This window comes from Castanea sativa, chromosome 1 (genome assembly GCF_040712315.1).
Source record: "Castanea sativa cultivar Marrone di Chiusa Pesio chromosome 1, ASM4071231v1".
Lineage (NCBI taxonomy): Eukaryota > Viridiplantae > Streptophyta > Magnoliopsida > Fagales > Fagaceae > Castanea > Castanea sativa.
Window position 1 is genome coordinate 82,126,573 of NC_134013.1, and position 27,022 is coordinate 82,153,594.

Sequence of the window (27,022 nt, forward strand, 5' to 3'; positions counted from 1 at the left end):
AAAAATTAAATTCATCAACCTTATATTATTAAAAATTATATACAATTTTTTACCACAAATTAAACTATCTGTATTATCTATAAATAACAATTAATAAGTTGATAGTTTATCAACCTATTATAAACTTACAGTTTACACAGTTCAATCTTAAGTTTACACACTTCAAGCTTGGTATAACATCTCGAGTCATTTAGCATTCTGCTAAATATCATTCATCATCAGATGCTTGTTATTCCAAAACACTCTGTCCAGAAGTGGAATTAGCAATCCGCACTGCTGCACCAGATATAGTTTTTTGCAACCGCTCATCTTCCACCTTCATAACCACCTTATTCACCACCGTAAAATCCAAGACCCCAGCCAAAACTAGTTTCCCAATAATTTTACCAAAACCATTTGGTGCTTTGGGTACGTCAAGACTAACATCATCCAACATTGAGCCATAAAGTAAACACCCAAGCTCTATGTCTCCATCTGCAAGAACTTTCTCAGCAAACAAATACTCAAGAAGCTTCGCAACTGGTTCAGAACATGGTGGACTTTTCTCCAGTCCAAGGGAAATAGCTTCCTTGACGACCTCGGGGTGGTAAGCTGGAGAATTTAGTTCCTTCACACACTTAAGCGCTTTGTCCAAAAGCCTGACAATGAAATATTCCTCAACAAGAGAGACTGTTTTTCTCTGAAGACTATTCAACCTGGCAATTGTTTTGGTCACGGGGAGGAAGCCACCTGGGCTGCTATCCCCTAGATTCTGTGATTCTGAGTATTTTTCAGTGATATTTTTGGCTTTTACCTGCAAAAAATAAACAGAAAAGGGATAGTTACACATTTACAAATCAGTACAACAAGAAGCAAATCGAAAGTTTATGGACACAACTTTTGTATAAGAAATTAGCTATGTATACCTCTTCAGGCCTGGCAACCCAATTGTTTGATCTCAAATCGAGCAGATAACGAATCATGAACCTCAGAAGTGGGGCCAGTTGCGTGCTGGTGCTCATATCATTCAACTGCCTAAAGTACTCATCATTTTTACAGCGTGATGTTGGGCTCTCATCAAACTGCTTACCAACAGTGATTAATAACTGGCATAAGGCTTTAACATTTTCATTGGGTTGAAACTTGCTATCAGCTGGTCCAAGAAGCTCCTGTTCACGTACACAAGTAACCACGAGCCATATAAATAACAATCAATATATTTACAATATATTTGAACAATATATGGCACAAGCCTATTGTATAGAAAAATATTACATTTAGAAAGAAAATAAAGAAGGCAAAGAGAAAACACATAATGGATTTAACATGGTTCAGCCTACATCCATGACAATTTTTTTAACAATTACATTTTTAATATATATTTGTTGGCTTGATGATAATGAGCAATCAACATGAAGTAAGTTGAAATTTTATCTTATCTATAAAGTTTATATTAAAAAATGTATATATAGTAAACTCTTGAAAATTCTATCTTATCATAAAATAAAATTCATCCTTTATCAAATTCCATAATGGAACCTTAAAATTTTCATTTTACCAATTCGGACAATTCTTTTTTGACGGTACCATTGGACTAATCCAAATATTTGGTTCCTATATATTTTGTAGGCCAAGTTACTAAAATGTTCCTGCCCCCCGGTTTAGACGTCTTAATGGACTTGGATCTTGACTAATATCGGGTCCAATTATTCCAAATTCCATAATGGAACCTTAAAATTTTCATTTTACCAATTTGGACAATTCTTTTTTGAGAGTACCATTGGACTAATCCAAATATTTGGTTCCTATATATTTTGTAGGCCATGTTACTAAAATGTTCCCCCCCACCCCCCGGTTTAGAAGTCTTAATGGACTTGGACCTTGACTAATATCGGGTCCAATTATTTCTAACAAGATAGAGGGAGTCGGAATGAGAACCTGAACAACATGATGAACAATCCTTTCATTCATTATCTTCTGCTTCATGAGCTCTCCGATTAACTGAATGTTTCCAAGAAAACGACGCTTGAGCATTCTTTCTCTAACCCAAAGGTCCATTGTTTGCTCTGGAGCAGTCATACGCCGTATTTCTTTTGTCAGTTCGTCAACACCCTCAAATGTCTCCTGGCATTTATTCAATAGGACTCGCGTGACAGTTATGTTTCTACCACCAGGAACATCAGATGGGAAACTCGGGAGCTTTTGATTAAGATCAGAACACAGGAGAGCGTACATGGGACAATATGCAGGTTCTGTTACAGCCTTGTTATATATCAGTGAGACAGTCCCCTGTATTGCAAGTCACAGGGAAATTTTCACATAAAGGTAAACAGGAACAATGTTTCTAAAATGTGGCATTTGGATGTGTTAATTAATGAAACATAAGAAAAAAAAAAAAGCTTAACCACTAAGGTTTCAGCTGAATTAATTGCACTGTAAACTGGGTGATCCTGTGGCCGATCAAACTTAGCTGGGGTATGCTTGTTCAGTATCCTGCAAAGGAATAGAAATTAGTATTCAGCATCACCTGCATCTTTTATAACTAAATGCTTTAAAACCAAGGCTATGCATTTGGGTTGGGGTTTTTCTTTGGTGGGTGATGTGCAAGTCACTGATAATAAAAAGGAACTACCGTATGACATTAAACAATGCTGTCATTAGGTTCCAGATTAATAGGTTATTATGATATACGTTATCTTTACTGTTTTGAAACAAGTGTCAAGGTCAACAGTCGCAGCTAACAAAAAGTAAAAATATAAGAATGCAACGATTCGTTTAATCATATAGGCAATAGCAAATGCATCATCAACATCAATTTTATCCTATCTAAGTAAAGGTTACTGTTAGAATTGTGCGGTTAAATGATTAAATTTACCATATCTCAAGAGCTTTTGGGACAATTGGTAATTTAATAGTTACAATCATTTAAAACTTACCCTGTACATCGCATCTTTTGTTAAGGACAGTACTAGTAAAGAGTCTTTACAAAAGACGATTCAAGGGATGGAGGTGGAGATTTGTTGAGTGTAATCCATGAAAGGAATAAATTTGGAGGTTTTCTAGTTAGTTTTGCAACCCCACATTAGCTAAAAGAATAATATGGAGGTGCAATATTCCTATATATTAAGAATTTAAGAGTACTGTTAATCCCACATTGATAATAATAAGGTAGAGAGGTTGGATAATCCTTATAAATAGAGTGATGGTTTAGTCTGATGGAGCATTTTTCTGACAACGTCTAGAAATTTCAAGATTTGGATTGTTGTTAAAACTTGAAAAGGATAACAAGGTTCAGAGTAAACAATCCATGTTAACTATTGATCTATTCATAATTTCATATAACACATGGAAATCAAAGAGTTAATCAGCACATGAGGTAAGAATCATATATCCTGCAGAAGCTGCACAACTATGATAATTTAATATATTACCTATCTGCGGCTGTTTTCAAGATACGTTCGTTTTCAGAGAGATTTTCCCTTCTAGCTGACCATGGTAAGTCAGATTTTTGTTGAGGTCCTCCCTGATAATTAAAACAACAGAAACAATTAAACTCAAGTATTCGAAGTAAAGCCAAGGGAAAGCTACAAATACACAAAGGCATAATTTTGATGTAAAAATTGCCCAGAAAAAGAGGCAAAGGGTAAATTGCTAATTCTGACATTCATACATACTTTCGAAATTAAATGTTGAAATTTCATTTAGACACAAGACCAAAAGTATCCATTCTAAAGCTATTTTATATACAGTATAACAGAGTCCATTTCCTATCAGAAGTAAGGGAAGGATGTAAGCAAAGTTAAAAAGATCCAATTAATCATGCTTATATTCATGCATGTTTACAGCATTACCTACATACATACATGCTTAGTCTCAATTCAGCCAATCAAAGAAGAGAAAGTGAATCTATGATAATATATCTTTCTTTTAAATCTTGGCACTTGAGAGGTTGCCCAATCTCAAAATAGACTTTGTGACTGCTACAATGTTATACTTTTGACTTCAGGGTATAAAAGTAGTAATTTTATGAGTGTGTTTAGATTTTGCTTATTTTCGACAACTTATTTGCATAGTGTTTATAAAAAAAAATATGATTTTTGATAATTTTTATTTTAAATGTATTACACAAAAAGTTAAAATTTAGATTGTTTGCAAAAAAAATAAAAATAAAATTTAACAAAAGGCAAATTTTTTTTTTTTTTTTTAAAGCAATTCCCCAACACACAATCACACATTAATCCGTTTACCTCTAGTGACATACTTTTAGCTTTTATGTACAACTTTTTAAAATATTTTTCTTTCTAATTTTCCAAAGTACAAGAATATTTTAGCGCATTTTCAATAAAAGCAATCAACAAAAAACTAAATAAACTGATAATAAAGTAAAGTGCTGAAAGTTTATTTACTTTTTTTCTTCTAGGCAACAATCGGTTTCTGGTCTCTGGATTATTTGTCAAATGCTGATTAAATTGTACCTAAAAAAATGAGAATATATGTAAGTCAATAAGATTTTTCTTTTGTTGAGAAGTGCAAGTAAGAAAGTTACGGAATTAACCAACCGACACTATAGTGTGTCCGATCGTGACAGTAAACCCATTAACAAAAAGTAACAGATTCCTAGAACGTAAATTTCCTATTTAAAAGACCCAACCGACCAATACACCAATTTAACACTAAATTTTATAGCTTGGTAAACTGGTGGATCATGTAAGTTGTGAGGAAAAAAAAAAGCCCTGTTCATGAAATCTAATATAAGACATGGCAAGTGGTTTCATATTGGGTCTAGTATACTGGATACTAAATCCAAGCCATGTTCGAGAAAAAAAATAATAGGTCCATATAAAGAGTGGCGGGCAGAAAGCATTAATATGAGCATGTGTGCTATTTTTATCACATGTCTGCATCGTGTTGGCTCTAGCGCATTGGAGCTAAGCCTTACTCTTATGAAATGGGGTATGAAAGCTTAGGGGCTTGTTTTTTTAAAGGGTATTCTTAGGGACCTGATCACAAAATCCTGCAGAGTTTCACTATTTAAGAGTATATAATCTAAAAGACTCACTAATAATAGTTATGTAATAATACAAGTTAGCATGAGATTTGATGATGAGTACTGACCATCTTATTCTTAGTAACATCCGAGTGAGGCTCAACATCAGATGCCACTAATTCTGGAAACATATCTAGCTCTCGCTGCTGCGTTGTTGCTTCTTGGATGTCGTTTGGATTTTGCTTTGAAGGCATTGTAGTTTTTTTTGTCAATGGTGTAGAGCTGGTACTCCTGCCTGTTCTCTGAGCTCTAAGCCCTGCTTCCTTGGCCTTGTGCTTTCTACCTTGAAGGTGCTCATTCAAAGCTCTCTCACTTGAGACACTAACCTGACAGATAGCACAACTCCACTCCTCCTTGGGTCTCTTCTTTAAACCAAATGGTGGGAGCTCACTAGTGCCGCCTGCAGATGCTGTTTCAGCTTTCCGCTTTGCTCCAGAAACATTTGGAGTGGGCTTAGCCTGCGATAGAATACTCAAACACATTACATAAGAGGAAATTCTTGTATATAATCACCCGGTGAATAGTGAAACCTCAAGCATCATTTCTCATGTAAATCCCACCCTCCACATTTAACAGTATAGGATAAATCTAACTTCCAATTACCTTATTTTTAGTAATTTAACAAGAAATATAATGTTTTGGAAATTTGACCAGATCTGAACATTGGAAAGGAGAACTAAGGATTTAGCATGAAGTATTTTTTATTATAGAGTTGGGGAATGTTGCTATATGTCATTTCTCAAGGGGGAAATCCAGGTCCTACCCATAACACTTTCATCAACCACACCCAATTCAACAATAAGAGCATCAACATTGATTTCTCTTAATTCTATCTTATTTTACCTTCCAAAAAGCCACTTTATCAATTATACAATACAATTTTACAATACTTCCAGCATCCAAACTTTTATTTTCCTATCCTACTCATTAAAATAATATTTTTACACAATAAAATAATATATCCCACAATCACCCTCATTTACAATACAACACATTATTTATTCTCTTTCTTTCTGTTCAAGAACCACAATCACCACCACCGCTTCACCACAGACACCTAACACCACCTCTACCACCGGCAACCCATAATCTACAGTCAACACCAAAAAAAAAAAAAAAAAAAACCCAGACCATCAACACCACACTCTCCAACCATCAACACCACAAAAAAAAAAAAACACAGCAACACACAGTCACACACAACAAACCATCGGAGCCATCACCAGCAAACCCATGCTGCTGCACCACCAGACTCACACAACCCACGCGACCCAACACTAACCCACCGCGATCTCCATCGCTAACCACTGCAAAGCCACACAATCTTCACCCACAAACACAACAAAAATTTATGAAAACCGGATTGCTCAATTTGCCGCTGGGTAGCTCGATTTTGTTCAAGCTCGAAGGAAGCGGACTCACCGCTGGGAAGCTTGAAGGAAGTTGATTTTGTTGACCCACGCGGAGAAGGAAAAATGAAAGAGATAGAGAGTTGCCGGAGAAGGAAAAACGCGGAGACCCACCATTGCCGATCTTGCCGATCTAGAAACCCACCACGCGGAGAAGGAAAAATGAAAGAGAGACAGAGTTGCTGGAGAAGGAAAAACGCATGGACCATAACCGCCGATCTCGCCGATCTAGAAACCCACCACGCCAATCTAGAGAGGGCAGACCAAGAACAAGAACAAGGGAGAGAGAAGAGATGGAAGACGGAGAGAGAAAGAGAGAGAGAAGAATGAATAAAATAGACTAAAATTTATACCATTTGAGCTACAGTGCGGTTCTACATTTAGAACTGCACTGTAGCTCAATTGTAATTTTTTTTAAAAAATAGTTGTAGTTTACCACTTTCATTTGAGCATTCTATTCTATTTTGGAGTTATACTATCTATTACTTCCTTAACTGATATGTCATTTTCACTCACTTTAAAAGAACTTTTGGTATTTCAATAACTATTTTGTTCCCTCAACTTAAATTAACCTACTCTTTCTCATTGTCACATTAATCACTCTCCTCTAAACATAACCAAACTATCTCAAGCGACTCTCCCTTAACAGGGGATTGCCCATCTTTAACGTTGTGTTTGAATGAAGGAATTGTTAAATACACAGAATTTTACAAATGACAGGATTTGCGTCTCCATCATTTACAAATTTCATTATTTGGATGTTATGTGAGAATAATACTTCATATACTACAGAGTCATCATTTTGCACATGCCATCATTTTTCATAAACCACCATTAAGGAAAAAAACCAAATCGTCTTTGATCATATTTAAACCCATCATTTTTACAACCACCCTTCTCTCATGGTTGTGCTCCAATCTGTTCTGCACCAAATCTTCCTTCTCCCCCTTCCTCTTTTTCTAATCTTCTCTCTCACTTGACTTCCATGGCCAAAAACCTCTCTCTCTCTCTTACTTGATTGATGGTGGTGGCACAGGGTGGTTTGGCAGTAGCTCCTAGCTATAGCTGTAAGTAGGTTTGGGTTGGGGAGGGCTTATTCTAGGATTTGGGCTTTCACAACCGCATTCAACGGTCATGAGTGATGTTTTGTGATGGGTTCTGTTAATCAAACTTACAACAGTCAGTAATATGAGTGGTTCTAATTTGTTCCTTGAACAATCATGATTTTATTGTTGTGGGTGTTTAGGCTGGGATTTCCCTGACTAAGGTGGAATTTGTGGTTGGGATTTTGGCCTTACAAATTTTGGTCAAAAGTTTTTGAGGAAATTTTAATTTTCCACCTTTACAGCTAATCTTAGAATTTTCAGTTAACAGAATTTAAAATGTTGGCTTAACCTCAAATTCTAGGCTTCTAGCTACATATACCTTGCCCAAATACGCAGTAAGTGGATTTCCTCATTTTGAATCATATGTTTACTTTTATTTACTTATCATCTGAACACTTTCAATTCAACTACACTCATTTATGAATATGTTACTTCTTAACAACCAACATTCAATATACTTGAGCATAGCTTATCTAGATTCTAGTAACATTCTTATAAAAATTTTCCAACTTAATAGGTTTTTTACTACACAATACTCCCTATATGCTTCTCTACTTTATCCACCTTGCTGTTACTCTATAATTCACATTGTCTTAAATCCTTGTATCTTTATAAATTATTTATCCAAGATATCAAAATCTTTCGCTCTTAGGTATCTCTTGGTCATCAAGTCTTACAGCCTCTTCATCTTTTTTCTACTTTTTTTTTTTGATAAGTAATCAAGATTTATCGATATCAAAAAGAGAGAAACACCCAAGTATAGGGAGTATACAGGAGCGTACAAATCAAATACAAAAATTACATAAATCAAGTAAATCTAAAATTGAAGAAAATGGTTGGTTTCTCCACACAGATAACTAGTCCAATAAGGTTCTGAAAAATAGAAGCTTGAGATTAGACATAGAACACTCATTGTCTTCAAAACACCTACTATTTCTTTCCTTCCAAATACACCACATCAAACAATGAGGAACAACCATCCATATATCTCCATTATGATGACGACCAAATTGACCTTGCCAGCAAGCAAGTAGCTCAACAACAGACATTGGCATAACCCAACAAACTCCAAATAAACTAAAAATCATATCCCACAACTCCAAAGCAACCGGACAATGAAGGAATAGATGGTCAACAGTTTCACTTTTACACTTGCACATGTAACACCAATCCAAAATGCATACCTTTCTTTTCCTTAAATTGTCAATTGTCAGACATTTCTTCAAGGCAGCAGTCCACACAAAGAAAGCCACTCTAGAAGGAATTTTCTGCTTCCAAATGCTTTTCCAAGAGAAAAACTGCTCATGATGGCCAACTAGAAGATGGTAGAACGCACTAACCATGAACCCCTTACTCTTACAAGGTAGCCAACATCTCTTATCCGCCCCAATCCCCCTTACAGTAGTGCTATAAATGGTATTTATGAGGCTCCATTTACATAGATAACAGTACATCAAACACATAAATTACAAAGATAAAACATTTCTAAAAAATTAGAACAAGGAAAGAGATTAAAGGAAGAACTCCACTCCAGCAAGGTGTGAAGAAGAAGAGATGTGAATTCTGAAATAGATCGTTCCTTCACTTTGAAACGTCTTGAGTTCCCTTCTCACCAAATACACCATAGGACACAATTAGGACAGCGCTCCATAAATCAATGCTCCAAAATTCTAAAGTGTCTCACCAAAATTCTAACTTGAGATTAATTCCCATCTATTTTTATGCACTAAACTACATCATCTACAAAGGGCATATACACCAAGCAACTTCCTCTTGAATTGATTTAGTGAGCTTATCCATCACTAATGCAAAGAAATATTGACTTAATGATGATTCTTGGTGCAACCTAAAGTCATAGGAAACTCATTTGTGATGCCTCCCTTTGTTATCACACAAGTTACAGCTTTGTCATACATTTTTAATTAACTTAATATATATATATAGATCTTTACTTTTTATATTTTTCCCTTAGGAGTTTAAATACGAAAATTGCTTCCGTGGTAGATAGCCCTAGTATTAAACCAAATTGATTCTCCGTTGTTCGGTGTCTTAACCTATATTCAATCACTGCCCCAAATTTTTATAACATAACTCATTAGTTTAATTCCTCGGTAGTTTGCAAGTTTTGAATATCTTCCTTGCTCTCGTAAATAGGCATTAGACTACTTGCTCATCAAAATTCTTTGAACAAACCTATGATTTATATTCTCAATTGGGTTACTCAATTCGCGCTAATATTTTGTATTGCTTCAATTAAAAAGTTTATTACAATAACTTTTTATCTCTTTTTAAAAAGCTCTTTTATGCAATTGAAACCATTCAAGTCTCTTCTTTTCATTTCCCTTGTTTTGGCATGGTTATAAATGTTCTTTTCTTAATCATTCATCCCCAACTTGCTATACAACTTACTATATAATTTGCTTAGCCTCTTAGACAACTTTTTTTGCTTTACTCTTCACCACTATATTATTTTCACAACCCAAATTTTCTCTACATCTAGGTAGGCTTCCATGGCTCCTTTTTAATCTAATTGGTGCTTGAACCTCCTTACTCCACCCCAAAGTCTCCTTAGTTGCTCACCCAAATCCTTTAGATTCTCCAAAAATTTCTTTAGCCACTCTTTTAATACAATTAGACATGTCATTCCATCTTATCATCATCTTTGTCTAAATTTCACTTTCCTTCTTTGATCATCTTATCTTTAAACACATTTTGTTTCTTCCCCTTCAAACCCCACCATCTCATCCTTGGGTTTCTTTGTGTTTTCCTTCTTCTAATGCAAATATTACCGCCAACCTTGTTGGGCTTTTGTGGAGCCTAATTATCTTTGATTCGATTGACGACCTGACCCGACCCGACCCGACCCGAATAATGTTGTGTGATTTTTTAATGGGAGATTTTCTGAGGCTTAGTCCATGGAGCAGAGGCTTGGGCCAACAGGCTATGTGTGAGAGAGAAAAAGACTGTAACTGCACTTTGTATTTTTCCTGATAATAGTGAAATCCCTGCAACTCCGTGGACGTAAGCAAATTGCCGAACCACGTATGTACTGTCTTGTGCGTGTGATTATTTTTCTTTGGCGTTTGTTTTCTCTATTTTTGTTTCTCACAAGTTTAGGAATTCTTGAAAATTCCCTACAAACCTTTGGTAAGTAATTATCTATTCTGGTATACCTTTCAATTGTTACAACATCAATCTTTAGTTCCAGATTCTTAGAGTTGGCTATAGGACTAAGCCTTAGACCTAAATCATTACAACATCTCATGATGAAATATATTTGACGAATGATTGTCGCATTTTTGAAGATAATTAAATGTGATTCCCTCTTCTTGAACCAAGTGTTAGTTAATATCCAATTATACACTGTTACAAAAATATTTAGGTCTCCTCCAATAAAAATCTTTTTCACATTTGGTAAACCTTAAATCAATTCGTCCATATCCTCCCCAAATTTGTTCTTTATGTATTCTTCCAATCTTATTTGAGGAGCATAAGCACTAATTAGGTTCATGGTCTCTTCTCCTAGGATAAGTTTTATTAACATAATTCTATCTCTTATCTCCTAACCTGAACAAGTTCTTTTTTAAGACTTTTACCTATGATTATATATACCACATTTTCAACCTTATCTTGTATGTTCAAAATCTGTAGATTTCTCACCTACCCATTCAATCTCCAAAAGACATTATATTTCTTCTCCACCTAGTCATTGTTTATACTATCTCCATTAGTTTCCCTTATAAAAGACCCTATATTCTAAGGCTCTAGTTGGTAGGGAGAATGGGAAATGTTAGAAGGATAGAAAAGTGGAAGAACAAAAATTATTTGTGTTTGGTAGAGAGGATGGAAAAGTCGAAAGATTGAGAGTAAATTACTATTATGCCCTCATTATAAAAAGTAGAAGGATGGAAAGTGGGAATAATTTTCCATTTTTCTTCTCAACAACATTTTCCTAGCTCTTTTTCCCCCAATTTGGAAGGAAATGAGCCTAGGTGGAAAAGTCCATCCACCCCATTTTCTTTCCTCTCATTTTTTCACTCTAACCAAACAATAGAAAATCACATTTTTATCTCCTTTTTCCTTTTCCCTTTATCCATCCTCACCCTTTTCACCCCAACCAAACATAACATAAGTGCATACATCCTATTTTTTTGGACTAAATTACTTACCCACATCTATTCATCAAAGTGCAGTCACTCTGGCCCGTCTTTTACTAACCCTTGCTTGTTTTTCACTACATCCGGGGTTCAGTAAAAGACACCCTAACATGTATCTGTAATGCATTCATAATAGAGTGACTACATTTTATGACGAACATCAACCTATGGCAACCTTTATCCTTTTTAAAGCTAAAGACCAACTGTGAACCAAATATATGACACAAAACACATATGCAGACAGAGTTATCACCAATAAAAAATAACAGGTAAAAGTGAAGAAACAGTGGATTTCACAGGTTTTATTGTAGAAAATATGATCATTGACTGCCTACATTTAAAACTAAGGAATGCATTTGAGGGATTGCTTGGAAAAAGAATATGGAAAATGTCAATGACTCTTACAGTGGGTTCCTCTATCATCTAGCACTATAACTGTGTCAGGCCTAAAATGACAACAGATAATTTTCATTAATCACTTCCATGTACTACGAAGCAAATACAGTAACAGTTCCATCAATATCAACTTTTAATGTCATAAAGTGAATTCAAATCAAATTGTGATTCAAGTTGTAGTTAGGAGGATACTTTAAAATGTTCAATCTATTAAAATAGAACATTATGCACATAAAAATAGATTGTTGATTGTTTAAATTCATATAATTACCCTAAAATTTAAAATAAGCCTTAAGATTTATTAAGTTATATTATATCTTGTTCATTTCATAATCTATAGAGCCTGAAAATGTCACTCACATTTGGAATTTGACACATGACACACATAAGCGAATTAATTTTTTTGGAATTTTTTTTAAGGAGCTAGCGCACACACTGATGCGGGAGACGCAAGAATATTTTTATTTAGTATTATTTATATTTGCAAGTCAATTGTATTTTTATGTTTTAGGTCCTAGTAGTTTATTAAACTATTAGTATTTTAATTTGGATGCAAGGTTATTTTTGTAATAAGGCAATTAGGGTTTCCTAGTCGATTAGAACCAAGGTTTAGCAATCCTTTATAAACAATTTATTATACTTCTCAAGAAAATAGTTGATATTTTGATGAATGAAAAAATAGCCGTTTGGTTTCTTTTGATATGGTGCTGACTCCAGGTTCACCCTAGGTGCTGACTCCTAAGTTATATCCCTTTATTTTATTGTTATTTCAATTTTGTTCTGGTTGTCTTGCGTGTGTGTATGTATGTATGTATGTATTTTTATAAGTAGACACTTGTTGAGATCTAAAAAATCATGACACAAGGCCCAAAGAAATAGCGCATTGGGCCAACCCATAGAAAGTAAAATTGAAAAAAAAAAAAAGGGATTAGGCTCACAAAAAGGAAAAGGATGGTAGGCCCGATGGATTTGAGGCCCAAAATCCATGAAGGGGCAAGTTTTAGGATCCATGAAACAAAGAAAAAAAAAGGGGCTCAGCCTGTCAGGATCAGAAGACCAAGGAGAGTCCAGTAGAAGGAGCTGGGCCGGGATCCCAGAGACTACCAAGGGCCTGGGATCTCTGGGCGTGTAGCACAGCCAAAGTGGGATTAAGACAGCTCAAAAAGGGGAACCAAAAGGCATAAGGAATGAAGGACAGATATGTCCTTCTCGAGCACTCAGTGATGCAGCACGGAGCCAAAGGGCTTGGAGAGCAACAACTCATGAGCAAAAGGCCAGTACCTCAGGAAACCCAGAAGGAAGAGCCATAAAGGGAAGTAGCTGGGAAAACCTTCGACTTGGCAGAGAAGGACGTGACTCACTGGGGAAAATAACAAAAAAAAAGGGTGGCCAAAAAAGCTAGGTCTGAAAAAGGGAAGATAGAGAAACCTTGGAGGAAGCGAAGTTGAAGGTTAGCTCTCCCGAAGACACTTTAGAATGGAAGGTCAGCAAGGGGCTTTTGAAGGAAAGGCACCAAAAGAAGAGAATTATGAGAAACAAGGAATGGGTCGGCAACCAAAGTTGCTGGCACATTACAGGCTCTGTTATCCAAGAAAGCAAAGAGAGGGAACCAGTGGTACCCCAAAGCCCTAAGGTGACGCTATAAAAGGAAGAAGCAGCAACAGTGAAGGACACGATTCAGCAATAGTGAAATCATAATAGAATCACAAAACTCTGTCAAAAACTCTAAGAAAATAAAGAAATATCTCCTGGTATCCCAAAATCAGCCACTATAGTACATACTTGGATTCAAAAAAATTCAAACTTTGCAAATCTTAGAGGCTAAGACAGCCATCTAAGTCTATAATTTTTAAGCTTATTTGGACCTTGTATCACGTTTTAGTGAGCGCATTGTAATCCATAATTAAGAAAACTAATGGAGTATTTCTTATTGATTTGAGGATTCCTAAAACTTATTTTACGTGTTTCTTTATTACATTGCCTTCCTTTGTTGTTTTCTTGTCATTCAATACATATATTCTTGCTTGCCAGCGTATACGTATTGTAGGAACCTTACCCTGTGCACCACTTGGTTTGTAAACAGCCCATTTAGCTGCGGTAAACCAAGTCCAGTCCCTTCAAATTATAATAAGGGGGCCCCAGGGTCCTTGCTCGAGCTTAGGCTTGGACACTGTCCAAAACTAACTCTCACAACATTTACATATGAATTGATAAGATAAGGGATTTATTACACAACAATGAATAAGTTACACTTCCTCAAATTAACTTCTTAGGAAAAATTTGTAAAATAATACTTTTTTAATATTAATTACTTAAATTGCCATTGTTTTGAAGTTATTTAGGAATTTAGCCTTTTTCCTAAAATCATGTTTGGAAACACAATTTCACATAAGCTCATCCAATTGAGGACAATTTTAAGTGAAAATGTGTTTTGAAAACATTATTTTATAAATTAAAAAAAACCTACGTCTCCGAATAACTTCAAAGCAATGTTAATTTAGATTTATATTATTAAAATAATATTATTTTACGAATTTCGTCTTTATTACATATACAAAACAAAACAAAAAGGGGGAAAAAAAAAGAAAGAAAAAAGAAGCAATTACTTTTATACATACTTCTTGTTCACATAGGATTTGAGGGTGTCAGTTTTTTTGACAGCATTAAGGATTTCAAATCATAAATCTTAACATCTTTGCGACAACCGCAGACTTCTATTAGAAAGGATTCATGACTAAGATTCTTTGCGTCCGACTTGCATGTGTTAAGCATGCCACCAGCGTTCATCTTGAGCCAAAGGATTCATGACTAAGATTCTAATAATTTTGGTTAAGTTATTTGATTCAATTTGTAAATCATAGGATTTTGACAATTATAATTTTATAATCATATTTGTCAAAATCTTATGATTTGCAAAAAGAATTCTTTCAACTTTAGCCAAAATAATTTGAACAACAGTTATAAATCCGTTGTAGGAGAATCCTTCAGTTTTCTCTTTGAACTTAAGCTAGCTTGAATTTTGAATACCATTAAAGGCTTTATATATATATATATATATATATATATAAATTTTAAGAAGACAAAATTGCAGTTTCTACCTTTCTGTTTAGTAAGGAGAATGAAAATGTGAAATGATGGAAAAGACAGAGAGGATAGAAAGAAGAGAGAGTGGAGTAGATACTAATTTTTCATTTTATGTGTTTTGTAGGAAGGATAGATTGTTTTTTCTTTTTGATTAGCTAGGAAAGTGTAATGACAGGAGCATTCTACTTTAACAGAAAATTGAAAGGCTAAATTTAAACTTAATTACGTACAAAAGAGACTTGTTCGAAGAGGCCTCTACATGGTTCAATGCAGTCAAATTTTGCCGAGGTTTTTTCACCACAACGGCCTCATTGATTTCCCAAAATTGGGAAATGAGCTGCACCAGTGCATGGCGGGTGCCAAGCTGCACCAGACTCAGTTCTATAGTTCTACTGATTTTGTCAGTTGACTCAGTTACAAAACAGAAGTCCAGCAAATTAGAACCTCACAAACATCACTTGAAATATGGTGGTGTAAAAAACTAAGGAAACAAGAACGAAGGGCTCACTGCCAAAAATGGCTTTTATGGGTGGCAATGTTGAAAACAATCAACGATAGCAAAGCAACGACGACTGTGCACAGCATCACCACAACAACAAGGCCAGATTGGCAGATCACATTTACCTCTCTCTATCCTAGTTGAAAATTGAGACCGAGTGCAAGATTTGACAGAAAAGAAGGGGACTTGGGAAAAATTATATGTGAGAAGGCCGGTCAGTGAAATTTTAGGCAGTTTTCTTGATCTCTTGCCAACCACTGCATCGACCTAGTTGGTTTTGGAAAATTTGTGACTGATCACCGCCACCAACTTGTCGAAAACTGTTGTTTGCCGATCAGTTTTGGTTCTGCAAGAAGGTCAATGCCGGTTGGTTTGTTTGCTGACCTGAAGGTCCTGAATAGCCCTAGTAAAGTACTTAAAAATGTATGGACGAAGGTAGGACAGCAACCAATAGAGCCTACTACATATGCACATGGTAGCTTTTTCCATGTTAGAAATACTGAACTCAATAGTATTGTATTTCACAGTAAAAGAATATACATGAGTGCCTTTAAATAAGAGACAGATGTGTGCAATACAAGTAAGAGTGTAGTACAAGTATGTGTATTATACAAGTAATCTAGGTAGGCCTAAAGCCCATAACACTAAAACACATTAACAGCCCCCTCAAACTCAAGGTAGGTGTGAGACCAACTTGAGGTTGTCAACCAAAGCTATCTGCAAGTTGATCTTTCGAGGAGACAGAGAAGAGCTTGAGAGCACCATGGATAAGATGATAATGGGTAAAATGACAATCAATCTTGATGTGTTTAGTCCATTCATGGAAGACATCATTGTGAGCAATATGAATGATACTTTGGCTGTCATAATAAAAAGAAGTAGCAGATGATGTGGACATACCTAAGTTCTTAAGAAGCCATCGTAGCCAAAGGAGCTCAAATGTGGTATCAGCAAGGGCATGATATTTTGCTTCAATATTGGAGCGGGCCATAAGGGTTTGTTTCTTACTTCATTAAGAAATCAAAGAAGAACTAAGTAGAAAGCAATAACCAGTGGTGGACCTGTGATCAATGAGATCTCCTGCCCAATCAGCATTAGAGAATGCACGGAGAACAAGAGGAGACTGAGCTGAGTAGCAAAGACCATGGAAGAGAGTGCCCTTCTAGTATCGATGAATGCGCAAGACAAAAATAGTGAGTCGATCATGGAGTAGACAGATACAGACTTACCCGATAAACAACATAGGAGATGTCTGGACGAGTAACAGTGAGATAAACTAGGCTGCCAACCAATCGTCTGTAAAGAGAGGGATTAGACAATGGTTTCCCCCTCGAGGAAGTCAGATGCGCATTAAGTTCAACTGGAGTGTCAACAATCTTGCTATCAATGAGTCTAGCTTGAGACAAAAGTTCAGGAGTATACTTGGCTTAAGTAATTTAAAGACCATCTGTGGAATGAGTGATTTCAAGACCCAAGAAATAGCTGAGATGTCCAAGATCTTTCATCTTAAACTGCTGACTGAGAAAATCGTTGAGTTCTTGAATGCTACTGAGGTCATCACCAGTTATGATAACATCGTCCACATATAGGAGAAGCAAAATGTTGCCTTTGTCAGTGCGACAAAGAACTAAGGCAGATGGCAGTGTAACCCAAGAACTCAACGAAGGAAGGCATTTTGAAGGCCACAAATCCCCATATAAACTTCTTCACTCAAATCCCCATTAAGGAAGGCATTTTTAACATCTGTCTGAAAAATGTCCCCTTTACTAGCAGCGGCAACAGCTAAGAGAGCACAAATTGATGAGATACGAGCAACCGGAGCAAAGGTATCTTCATAATCAATCTCATACTCCTGTGTAAAACCTTTTGCAACAAGACGAACCTTATAGCCCTCAATGGACCCATCAGAGTGAGTCCTGATCTTGTAGATCCACTCACAACCAACCACAAACTGTCTAGGAGGGAGAGTAACCAAATCTCAAGTATGGTTTTTGGATAATGCATCAAGTTCATTTTTCATCGCAATCTGCCATAACGGGTTAGTGGAGTGGAGGCCTCACGATAGGTGTGAGGCTTGTGGAGTGTAGCAAGGGCAGTGTAACAATGATAGTCAAGTAAATGTGCACGAATGAATCTTACTCGGGTTGAGTGACGAGGTGGAATGTCTTGTGGCAGATCTTTAGGTGGAGCAGGAATAGGGGACCTAAGCTCAAAGTGGGGTAGTTCGTCATCAACCTATTCATCTTTCACCTGTTTAGAAGAAGCATAAAAAATATTTGGAGGTTAGATAGAGAAGTCCAAAGGAGGATCAAGAGTATTTGTAGAAGGAACACGAGACTCGTTTGGAAAGATTTCTAAAACAGAGGAGGTAGCTAGGGAAGAGCGAAAGTGAGAGAGTTCAACAAACAAGCGGTGACCCAAAAAGGCGCTCATATGGAGTTTGATTGTGGATGACAGTGCTCGAAATGCAATTAATAGTATAAACAACATGGAGAGTAGCTCCACCCCAAAATGGAGTAGGAACTTTGACAGAGAGAAGAAGAGTGAACAGTGTCAAGAATATGACGAAATTTTTGTTCGACTCGACCATTTTGTTGAGAGGTACTTGGACAAGTTAGTTGATGTATAGTACCATAGGAATGCAACAAAACTTGAAAAACATATTGAGTATATTCAAAAATATTATCAGTTCGAAAAATCTTGATATGTTTGGAGAATTGTGTTTCAACCATTTTTGCAAAGTTACTGTAGATTGGTAAAATTTCAGAACGAGATTTTATAGGAAAAATCCAACTATAACAAGAATAATAATCAATAAAAACGAAATATTGAGATCCACCAATACTAGCAACAGGAGAAGGTCCCTAAACATCAAAATGAATTAACTCAAAATTACTATTAGAGATAAATTCACTATTATTGAAAGGTAAAACTGGTTGTTTTCCTAACTAGCATGAAAGACAATCATAATTGTCTTTGAACACATAACTTAATAGACCATTAGAAGCAAACTGTTGTACCCGAGAAGAGGGTGCATGACGAGAATGAGAATGCCAAAGTGAGGTGTAATGTGATTGCAACAAGCAGAATCAAAAAGCCAAGTGTGAGCTATGATGCACGGACACGCCGATACAGCAATTTTAGAAAAATAAGGACACGACACGGTGTGGACACGACAATTAAATAATTAATTAAAATATTATATTTAGGCATATTTTTTTAATATTTTTAGACAAAATACGTTTATGTCTAGAATTTAAATTATGTAAAAATTACAAATAAATAAACTAACACCCAAAATAGTACAATAATGCACATAAAATATTTAGAGTACAAACCAAAAGTTTAAATAGTCTATATTCAACACCAAACTAAAAACATAAAAGGAAAACAAGCTTTAAACTTTTGGGATTAAAAAAAAAAAAAAATATATATATATATATATATATATATATATATATATATATATGTAGTGAGAGAGGGATTAAGAAAAAAAAAAAAGCTATAACTTAAGTGATATAATTTTGCTAAGTCACTAACAATACACTAAGTCACTATCTTTTTATATCATGGGCTAAGTCACTGTCTTTTTGGGGCTAACAGTGACTTAGCCCCAAAAAGTCACTAACAATATACACGCGTTATCTAAAAGATAGCATATTTGAAAGAAAGAAGAAGGAAAAAAAAAAACAGAGGGAGAGAGGAGAAGAGGTCAGACTCGGACCTGTCCACGCCGAGAGAGAGAGAGAGATCGGAAGGGATAGAGGGCACGACGTCGACGGCGACTGTCTATGGAGCTCGCTGACTCACCAATTGGCCCGATCTAGCACTAGCGACTGTCTATGGGTTTCAACTTTCACCGGCAATTGTCAAAGTCGGTGATTTTCTCTTTTTTTTTTCATTGCTAGCGTGTCTACTGTGTCAGAGAAGCGGGGAAAAAAGAAAAAAGAAAAAAGAAAAAAAGGGACACCGCTTGGATACCAGAGTCTGACGAGTTGTGCCGGTATTCGTGTCTAACACGTGTCACGTATCGGACACCAGTACGTCGCCAAAAATGGTGTGTCGGTGCAACCTAGAGTGTGAGATTTACCAGGTAAAACTGAGAGAGCAGTGGAAAGAGATGCATTACCAGCCATACGAACAGCCTAAGCTATGATGTCCTGTAGTTCAGTAGGGGAGAGGTTGATAATGGATCTAGAAGATTGGGACTCAGCTGAAATGGAAGGCATCGGCAGAGTAGACTCAGTATTAGCAACAGCAACAGTAGATTTGTTGCAACAGTAACAAGTCTCAAAAGTGTGGCCAAGACACTTGTAATAGTTGCAAAACTTTTTGTTGGTTTGCTTACAACGATTGCTAGAGCCAGAGGAATCAAACCCTAATTGCGAAGGTTGCACTATGGGTGGAGTAGAAGGAGCAATTGCCAGAACATTAAGCTTATTTAGGGCTTGAAGGGTTGCAAGACGAGCTTCTTCTCCAACCAACTCGTTTACAACAGTATCAAGAGAGGGAGGAGGACTGCGATTAAGAATTTAACCTCGGATGGGCTCATAGTCCTTGTGAAGTGACATCAGGAATTCATAGAGACGAAATTCATCTCTAACGGTGGCATATTGCTGAGCATCCTTTGAGCATGCCCAAGTTGGATCAAAAAGGTCAATTTGGTCCCAAATGAAGCGAAGCTAATCATAATAGTCATTTATGGATTGCCCTAGTTCTTGCCTGAGTTGATGCAATTCAACCACTAACTAATATTTCATGGATCCGTGACTAGTGGAGTATCTTTTGGCCAACATATCCCATGCAGATTTTTACATCATCAAAGCTGCCCAACAAATTGGAGATGAAGGAAATGGAAGTGTTCCGAATCCATGTGAGGATCATGTGGTTGTGACTATCCTATTCAATCATACAACTGAGGAAGTCAGCATCTTCTTCACTTGCCCCTTGATAGGAATAGTGATTGCACCAGTACAATATTACCAGAGCATGCGGCCCTTAAGAAAACTGCGCATAGCTTGAGACCAAGATAAGTAATTCTTATTCTCCTCCAATATAGTATTAATGGGGGAAGGATGAAAAATATCCTTTTTATCCATTTAGAGACATAATATGCAAAAACAGACTGCAAAAATGAAATCTACGCAAAGAACTGGGTAAGGAGAACCTAAACTGCAAAAAGTCAACTCTGGAGAAAAGTCAACGGTTCAGTCAAAGTCAACGGTCCCCTCAGTCAACGGTCAAAGGTGATGATGTCAGCAAGATGACGTGGTGCAGACATCAACAGATGACTGGATGCTGACGTAAACTAGGGCTGACGTGGCACTGCTGACCTCATGGGTGACGTCAGCCTGGAGCAGTTGAATGTGCGTGGGGCGCTTAAGCTGCAACCTAGATCCTTTGAGCGGCGCATGCAGTCTCCGATGGCTTTGAGGCTTCCACGAGTGTGTAGATCGGCACAAAACGATCTTAGTGGTACCTGCAGAAAATTAATCGGAGCAATATTCGCAGTGGTGATGAAAAGAGCAGTGGTCTTTGCAGTGTGGAACTCCTCAACGGCGGTAGCTGCAAGTTCAAAACCCAAGGACAATAGCTTGAAGACGTAGGAGGTTCAACAGCGAAAGGCTGCGGTGGTTGCTGTGATAGCGGAAGCGATATTAAGAATAGAGTAACACCAATAAAAACAAGACTGCTAAGAAAAGGTCAAAGCAATGACTCTGATACCTCGTTAGAAATACCAAATTCAATAGTATTGTATTCACAGTAAAAGAATATACATGAGTGCCTTTATATAGGAGGCAGATGTGTGCAGTACAAGTAAGAGTGTAGTACAAGTGTGTGCTATACAAGTAATTTAAGTGGGCCTAAAGCCCACAACACTAAAACACATTAACACTCCAAGTGAACCCACACATGAAAAATCAATAACCAAGGATCATCAGAGGCATCAATCTAGATTATTTTGTGTCTAGATCACAATAACATCTTTATAAAAAAAATTTATAGCAAACATTCATAGATGCAAAGATCTAGTAATATAATCTACCTAATCAATGACTACGATGCCCCTTTAGGACTGACTTTTAAAGTGATGTTCCAAAGTAGAAGGGCTACAAGAAGCATATTTAGCAAGCCTAAATACATGTGATGCAATTCTAAATATGAATGAGAAAAAAAAAACTATTATTTTCCTCTTAAGCCCATTCTTTTTTTTTCTCTCATTCATATTCAGTTTCGCATCACATGTATTTAGGCTTGCTACATATGTCATTGCTCTAGAATTAGTTAGTTCAAACAAAAAAAGGAAAATCATATAGCTAGTTCAAGCTATCAAATTAGCAAGAACACCCAAACTCAATCCCTTATTGAAAGGGAGCGAAAAACCACAAAAGTTCGCTAACAATTCTTTCATTTCTCAAGAACAAGTTGCCATTTCAAGTTTTCAACTACAGAAAACTCTTAAATAAGACAACATGATGCTGCTCTAGCTAAAACGAGATCATAACCACTAATTCAAGTCTAACTAACGATCTACATCTGTGCAACTATCTGTCCTGCAGTTGCAGACTCAAACACGTACATATAGCATGCATTAAAACATGGATACATTATGCAAATGTGCACACAAACATGCATGCAAACACACATGTTTACGTAATGTTAGTATACTTTTATATATATTTAGATACATCTACGTACATATTAGCCAAGGAAAATGTAAAGAAAAAAATTATAACAAACTTCCTATGAATATATCCCCTAGGTACGCATTTGTTTGCATTTATTGGCCTCAAAATGTTTTTGAAGTGGAGGCCTTTTACAATTAAGTTTGAAAAGATTGTTTGTCAACCTAGAGCAAAAGGTAATTTTGGATCCATTTATTTGACAAGAACCTCGTTATGTATAAGTGAAAATTTGACACTCTTTATACGACCTAAATCTAGCAATATTTTCCTCATATTAGGAAAAGCTTTACGTCACAGCTACATTGACAAACTTTCTAATTTCAAGAGGTGAATATAGCAATTTCAAATTGTACAAAAGTTTTCTCCATACCAACTTGGAGGAATTTCCTTTAATCCATTACATGGTGATTCATAAAACTATCACACACTTTATTTAAATAAGTCACACAACTCATTTAATAAGTCATGTGACTAAAAGTATATGTGGATGGTTTTATTAATTGCCATGTCGTGGGTTAGAGGAAAACTTTTTCCTTTCAATTGAAGATCCCCTTGAGTTCTTAGAGTAACTACACCAAAAAGTTTATAAAATCATATCCATTCACTTTGAATGAATGGATTGAATTTTGATACATTATCAATAATTTAAATGGATACCATAGTGGAATAGTTAAAGTTTATTTAAACTTTTGATGATGTGTCAAAATCCAATCTTTTAAAATGAATGGATAAGATTTTAGGAACTCCAAGGTGGAGTCACATGGGAACTCTGGAGGATTTCAACTCAACCCTAGTAGTTTCACCGAAACTAGTTGTAAACACATTAAGACAACATCTAACATAACATCAACAATAAGGCGAGATGTAAGATTGGTAACTAACCAGTACGATCAACTTATCCTTGTTGGTCTCCGATGGGGGCCTGACATCAACTGGCATAGCTTCTGGTAACCTCAGTAGTGGCAGCATTGGAAACATATCGAATGCATTGATACAACTGGGAAATGCAAAGCCACCATCAAACGTGTGCATTGACAATCCATACTCAAAAGAAATCCTGCCCTCGGCTGAGAGCCTCCGCAATGCCATCTCTCGCTCTATCATAAGCTCCCTCCTCACCTCTGCTTCGAGCAGTCTACGCCGGGTTATCTCGGCTGCAATTATTTCCTCTCTAATCTGCGCCTTCTCCAACTCACGTTGTACTATTGCTTCCTGGGTGTCATTAGGGATTTGAATTTGCTCCAAGTTTGGTCTCGGACTGGTGGTTGAAAATCCAGCTGATACTGATATAGGATTTGTTAAAAAAATTCAGTCAATTACATTAAGGAGAAAGTTGTGCTCTGTTTGCTAAGAAAGTTATGCTTTCAGTACGTGATTGGGCCTAATCAAAATTTCATAAATTTCCTTTCATTTCTTTTTCCTTGGTTTTCTTAGCAAACAAACAGATGAGACAAGCAGTGGTGACGCCACGTGCAACTCAGGGTGTTCCCAAGAACACCATGACCTGAAAAAAAAAACAAAACAAAACAAAACAAAAAAAAACCTGAAGAAAAAAAAAAATTACAAAATTTTTTATATTTGCTCTGTATTAGGAACACCCTCAATCACAAAATTAGGAACACCCTCAATTTAAAAAAAATTTATTTGTTATACTTTCAAGCAAAAAAAAAGAAAGAAAGCCCAAAAATAAATATGAACTAAAATTTGAAGAAAAAAAAATTGTAACAGAGCGCTTGGCAACTCGGCAAGCAAGCCCAACAGATTACAGGTAGCAATCCCACGGATTCTCAACCAAAAAAAAAAAAAAAAACCAAAACCCAATACAGAGCTGCAGAGCAAATCAAATCAAAAATCACTTCTAAATCAGAAATCCCTAAAGGCCTAAAGTAAACCTAAAGAGTAAAGACAGAGCAAGCAACGCCTCAGTCCCTCAGAGCAACGCCTCAGGCTCAAGCCAACTGGCAACAAACGGAGTCATGGAGATCGAATAGGTCACGTCGTTTGCAGCTTGCTCATCGTCGAAGATCGGTCTAGTCTAGATCATCATCGTCGCTCGGCTCGCTCGCCACTACCCTCATCGGAGATCGCTCGTTGCCTCGTCATTGCCTCAGAGGCCTCAGCCTTCAGGCCTCCCTGCTCGGCTGCTCCGGTGTGGCGGTGCTCCCTCCCTCAAGGTATTTTATTTTACTAAACTAACTTCTCTCTCTTTTTCTCTCTCTCTCTCTCTCTATTTGAATCACTGAAATGAAAATTATGAGTCTCTCTCTGTCTTTATTCTTTAAGTCTAATTTTAATACTTTGTCTTTATCTGATTTTGTGATTGGGCCGCTGAACTGCAGAAGCTTTAACTTTATCTTTATTAATATTTGGCTGTTTTTTGATTTTTTGAATTTGGCTTTATCTTAATATCTTGTCAGTTGGTGTTGGTGGGTGTTGTTGGTGTGTGTGTGTTTGTGTTTGTGTTGGTGAGATATTAAATTATTAATTGTTTTTTTTGTAATGTGTATTGTGATTTGTGATTGTGAAATTTTCTGATTGGCAGCTAGCTCTTGTGATTGGGGAAATTTTCTTGAGGCTTGACTGGCTTGTCTATTGAGTAGGGTGGGGGTGGATGAACACATAGGGCCGGGTAAACAATAATTAAATCGGTGTAATGTGCACATCAGCCCATGGGATATGTAATGTGCACATCAGCCCATGGGATATGTAATGTGCACATGGCTGGCTCTTTTAGTATAGTGTGCACATAGATGTGTGCTAGTGCAACTAATAAACAATAATTTAATTAACCAATAATTAATTGAGAAAAGCAACTAATAAATAATAATTAATAATTTAATTAACCAATACATTATAAAAGACAAACAAATTAAATTATGTTAGGCTAAACAACAATTAATAATTTAATAATTAATGAAATAATAATACAACAAATTATAGTTTATAAAACACAAACAAATTAATGAAACAACTAAACAATAATAATTAATAATTTTATTACTATTTCAAATGAACTTATAGTTTATTGTATAGGTACCTTTGTTCATTTCTTTTCTTTTCATTTTTTTTTCCTTCTAAGGTTTTTCAGTGTACAGAATGCAAATTTGTTTTGGTTTTAAGAATATTTTTTTTTAAGCACAAACTTCATGCCGGCCAAATTTTGAATTTCAGCCGGTATTTTCCGAAACACAGACCGAAATAACCCGAATTTTTTCAAAGTAGAATAGGAACACCCTAGAAAAAATTCTTGGAGTCCCCACTGGAAACAAACATTATACATACACATGTATATAAGAGAAAACAAAAAACAGATCATTTTATAGGAAAAAGGTTCTCTTAAAGCTTTATAAAATTAGCTAAAAATAAAATCATTCAATTAAAGTTATGCTCTGTTGGCTAAAAAGTAATGCTTTTTCAGTAATTGGACCTCATCTAAATTTCAGGTATTTAAGTTCCTTTATTTTCCGAGGTTTCCTTAGCAACCAAACGGAAAGAGAGAAGCACTTGATAAATTTTTCATAATAAACAAAAAATTAAAAAATTAAAAAAAAAAAACAGTTCCATTCACAGGGAAAAGCTATTCTCTGAAGCATTATACATACACATATAAGAGAAAACAAAAAACAGATCATTTTATAGGAAAAAGGTTCTCTTAAAGCTTTATAAAATTAGCTAAAAATAAAATCATTCAATTAAAGTTATGCTCTGTTAGCTAAAAAGTAATGCTTTTTCAGTAATTGGACCTCATCTAAATTTCAGGTATTTAAGTTCCTTTATTTTTCGAGGTTTTCTTAGCAACCAAACGGAAAGAGAGAAGCACTTGATAAATTTTTCATAATAAACAAAAAATAAAAATAAATAAACAGTTCCATTCACAGGGAAAAGCTATTCTCTGAAGCTTAAACTTGGAAAAACATTCTTTTTATTATTATTATTTTTTGGATATTGAAATATAAAACAGAAAAAAAAAAAAAAAAAGATAAAAAGATAAAAGGTACAGAGGAACATATAAAGAAAAGAGGAGACCTCTCAAAGCTTGTTTGGAGACGTAGTTGGAGGTGGAAGGAGCAGTGGGATGCGGTGGTGGTGGTGGTGGTCGGTCATCAACAGCTCTAAACTTGAACTCCATCACAGACACAGATCGAGAGAGAGAGAATTTGAAATTTTGAGTGTGTGGGTAGTACTGGAATCAATGAAGGATGGGACTGTGAGTAGTGGAGTAGGGAAGATAAAGTAGGCGCGTGACTGGAGATGCCAAGGATGTGCGTATCGGTATCTCCGTACATATGTATGAAATAGTGTCGTGTCGGAAGTCAAATCTGTACTCTTGCACTCAGGGACGGAGTTAAGACTTAAAACTAAGGGTAAAAGTATAAACAAATTTTTTTTTTGAAACTCCAAGTAAGCATTTATTTAGAAGAGAAATGTTATGTCCACAATATTTTCACTATATTTTCACAATAAATCATAAGTGATAGGTTATTATTGGTTGTTATGAGTGAGCAAAAAAGTAATTTAAGTTGTGGATTCAAATTAGAACCAATAATAATTTACCGCATGTGATTTGTTGTGAAAATGTTGTAGACGTAGCATTTCTCAATTTAGAAAGTTAAGTTTTTTTTTTTTTTACATTTTTTTTGGTGTCTTGTGTGTTGTCAA

At 35.9% G+C, this 27,022-nt stretch overlaps 1 protein-coding gene across 1 annotated transcript; it reads right to left on the bottom strand.

Moving 5' to 3' along the window:
- Positions 1-26,686, bottom strand: LOC142615529 (eukaryotic translation initiation factor-like). The gene is made up of 9 exons (XM_075788268.1): positions 26,390-26,686; positions 23,246-23,646; positions 5,095-5,484; positions 4,386-4,454; positions 3,411-3,502; positions 2,385-2,472; positions 1,918-2,268; positions 906-1,148; positions 1-793 (listed from the first exon to the last, which is right to left on the bottom strand). The coding sequence occupies exons 1-9, from the start codon at positions 26,490-26,492 to the stop codon at positions 230-232; spliced, it is 2,301 nt and encodes a 766-aa protein (XP_075644383.1). The 5' UTR covers positions 26,493-26,686; the 3' UTR covers positions 1-229.
- Positions 26,687-27,022: the final 336 nt, after the last annotated feature.

Excerpts from the sequence above, each read along its gene's own strand:
- LOC142615529 (XM_075788268.1), bottom strand. The coding sequence starts at position 26,492 with ATGGAGTTCAAGTTTAGAGCTGTTGATGACCGACCACCACCACCACCA. Across the intron at positions 5,485-23,245 it reads AGGATAAGTTGATCGTACTG|GCTAAGCCCACTCCAAATGT; the intron begins GTTAGTTACCAA and ends ATTCTATCGCAG. Across the intron at positions 3,503-4,385 it reads TGTTGCCTAGAAGAAAAAAA|GGAGGACCTCAACAAAAATC; the intron begins GTAAATAAACTT and ends TTTAATTATCAG.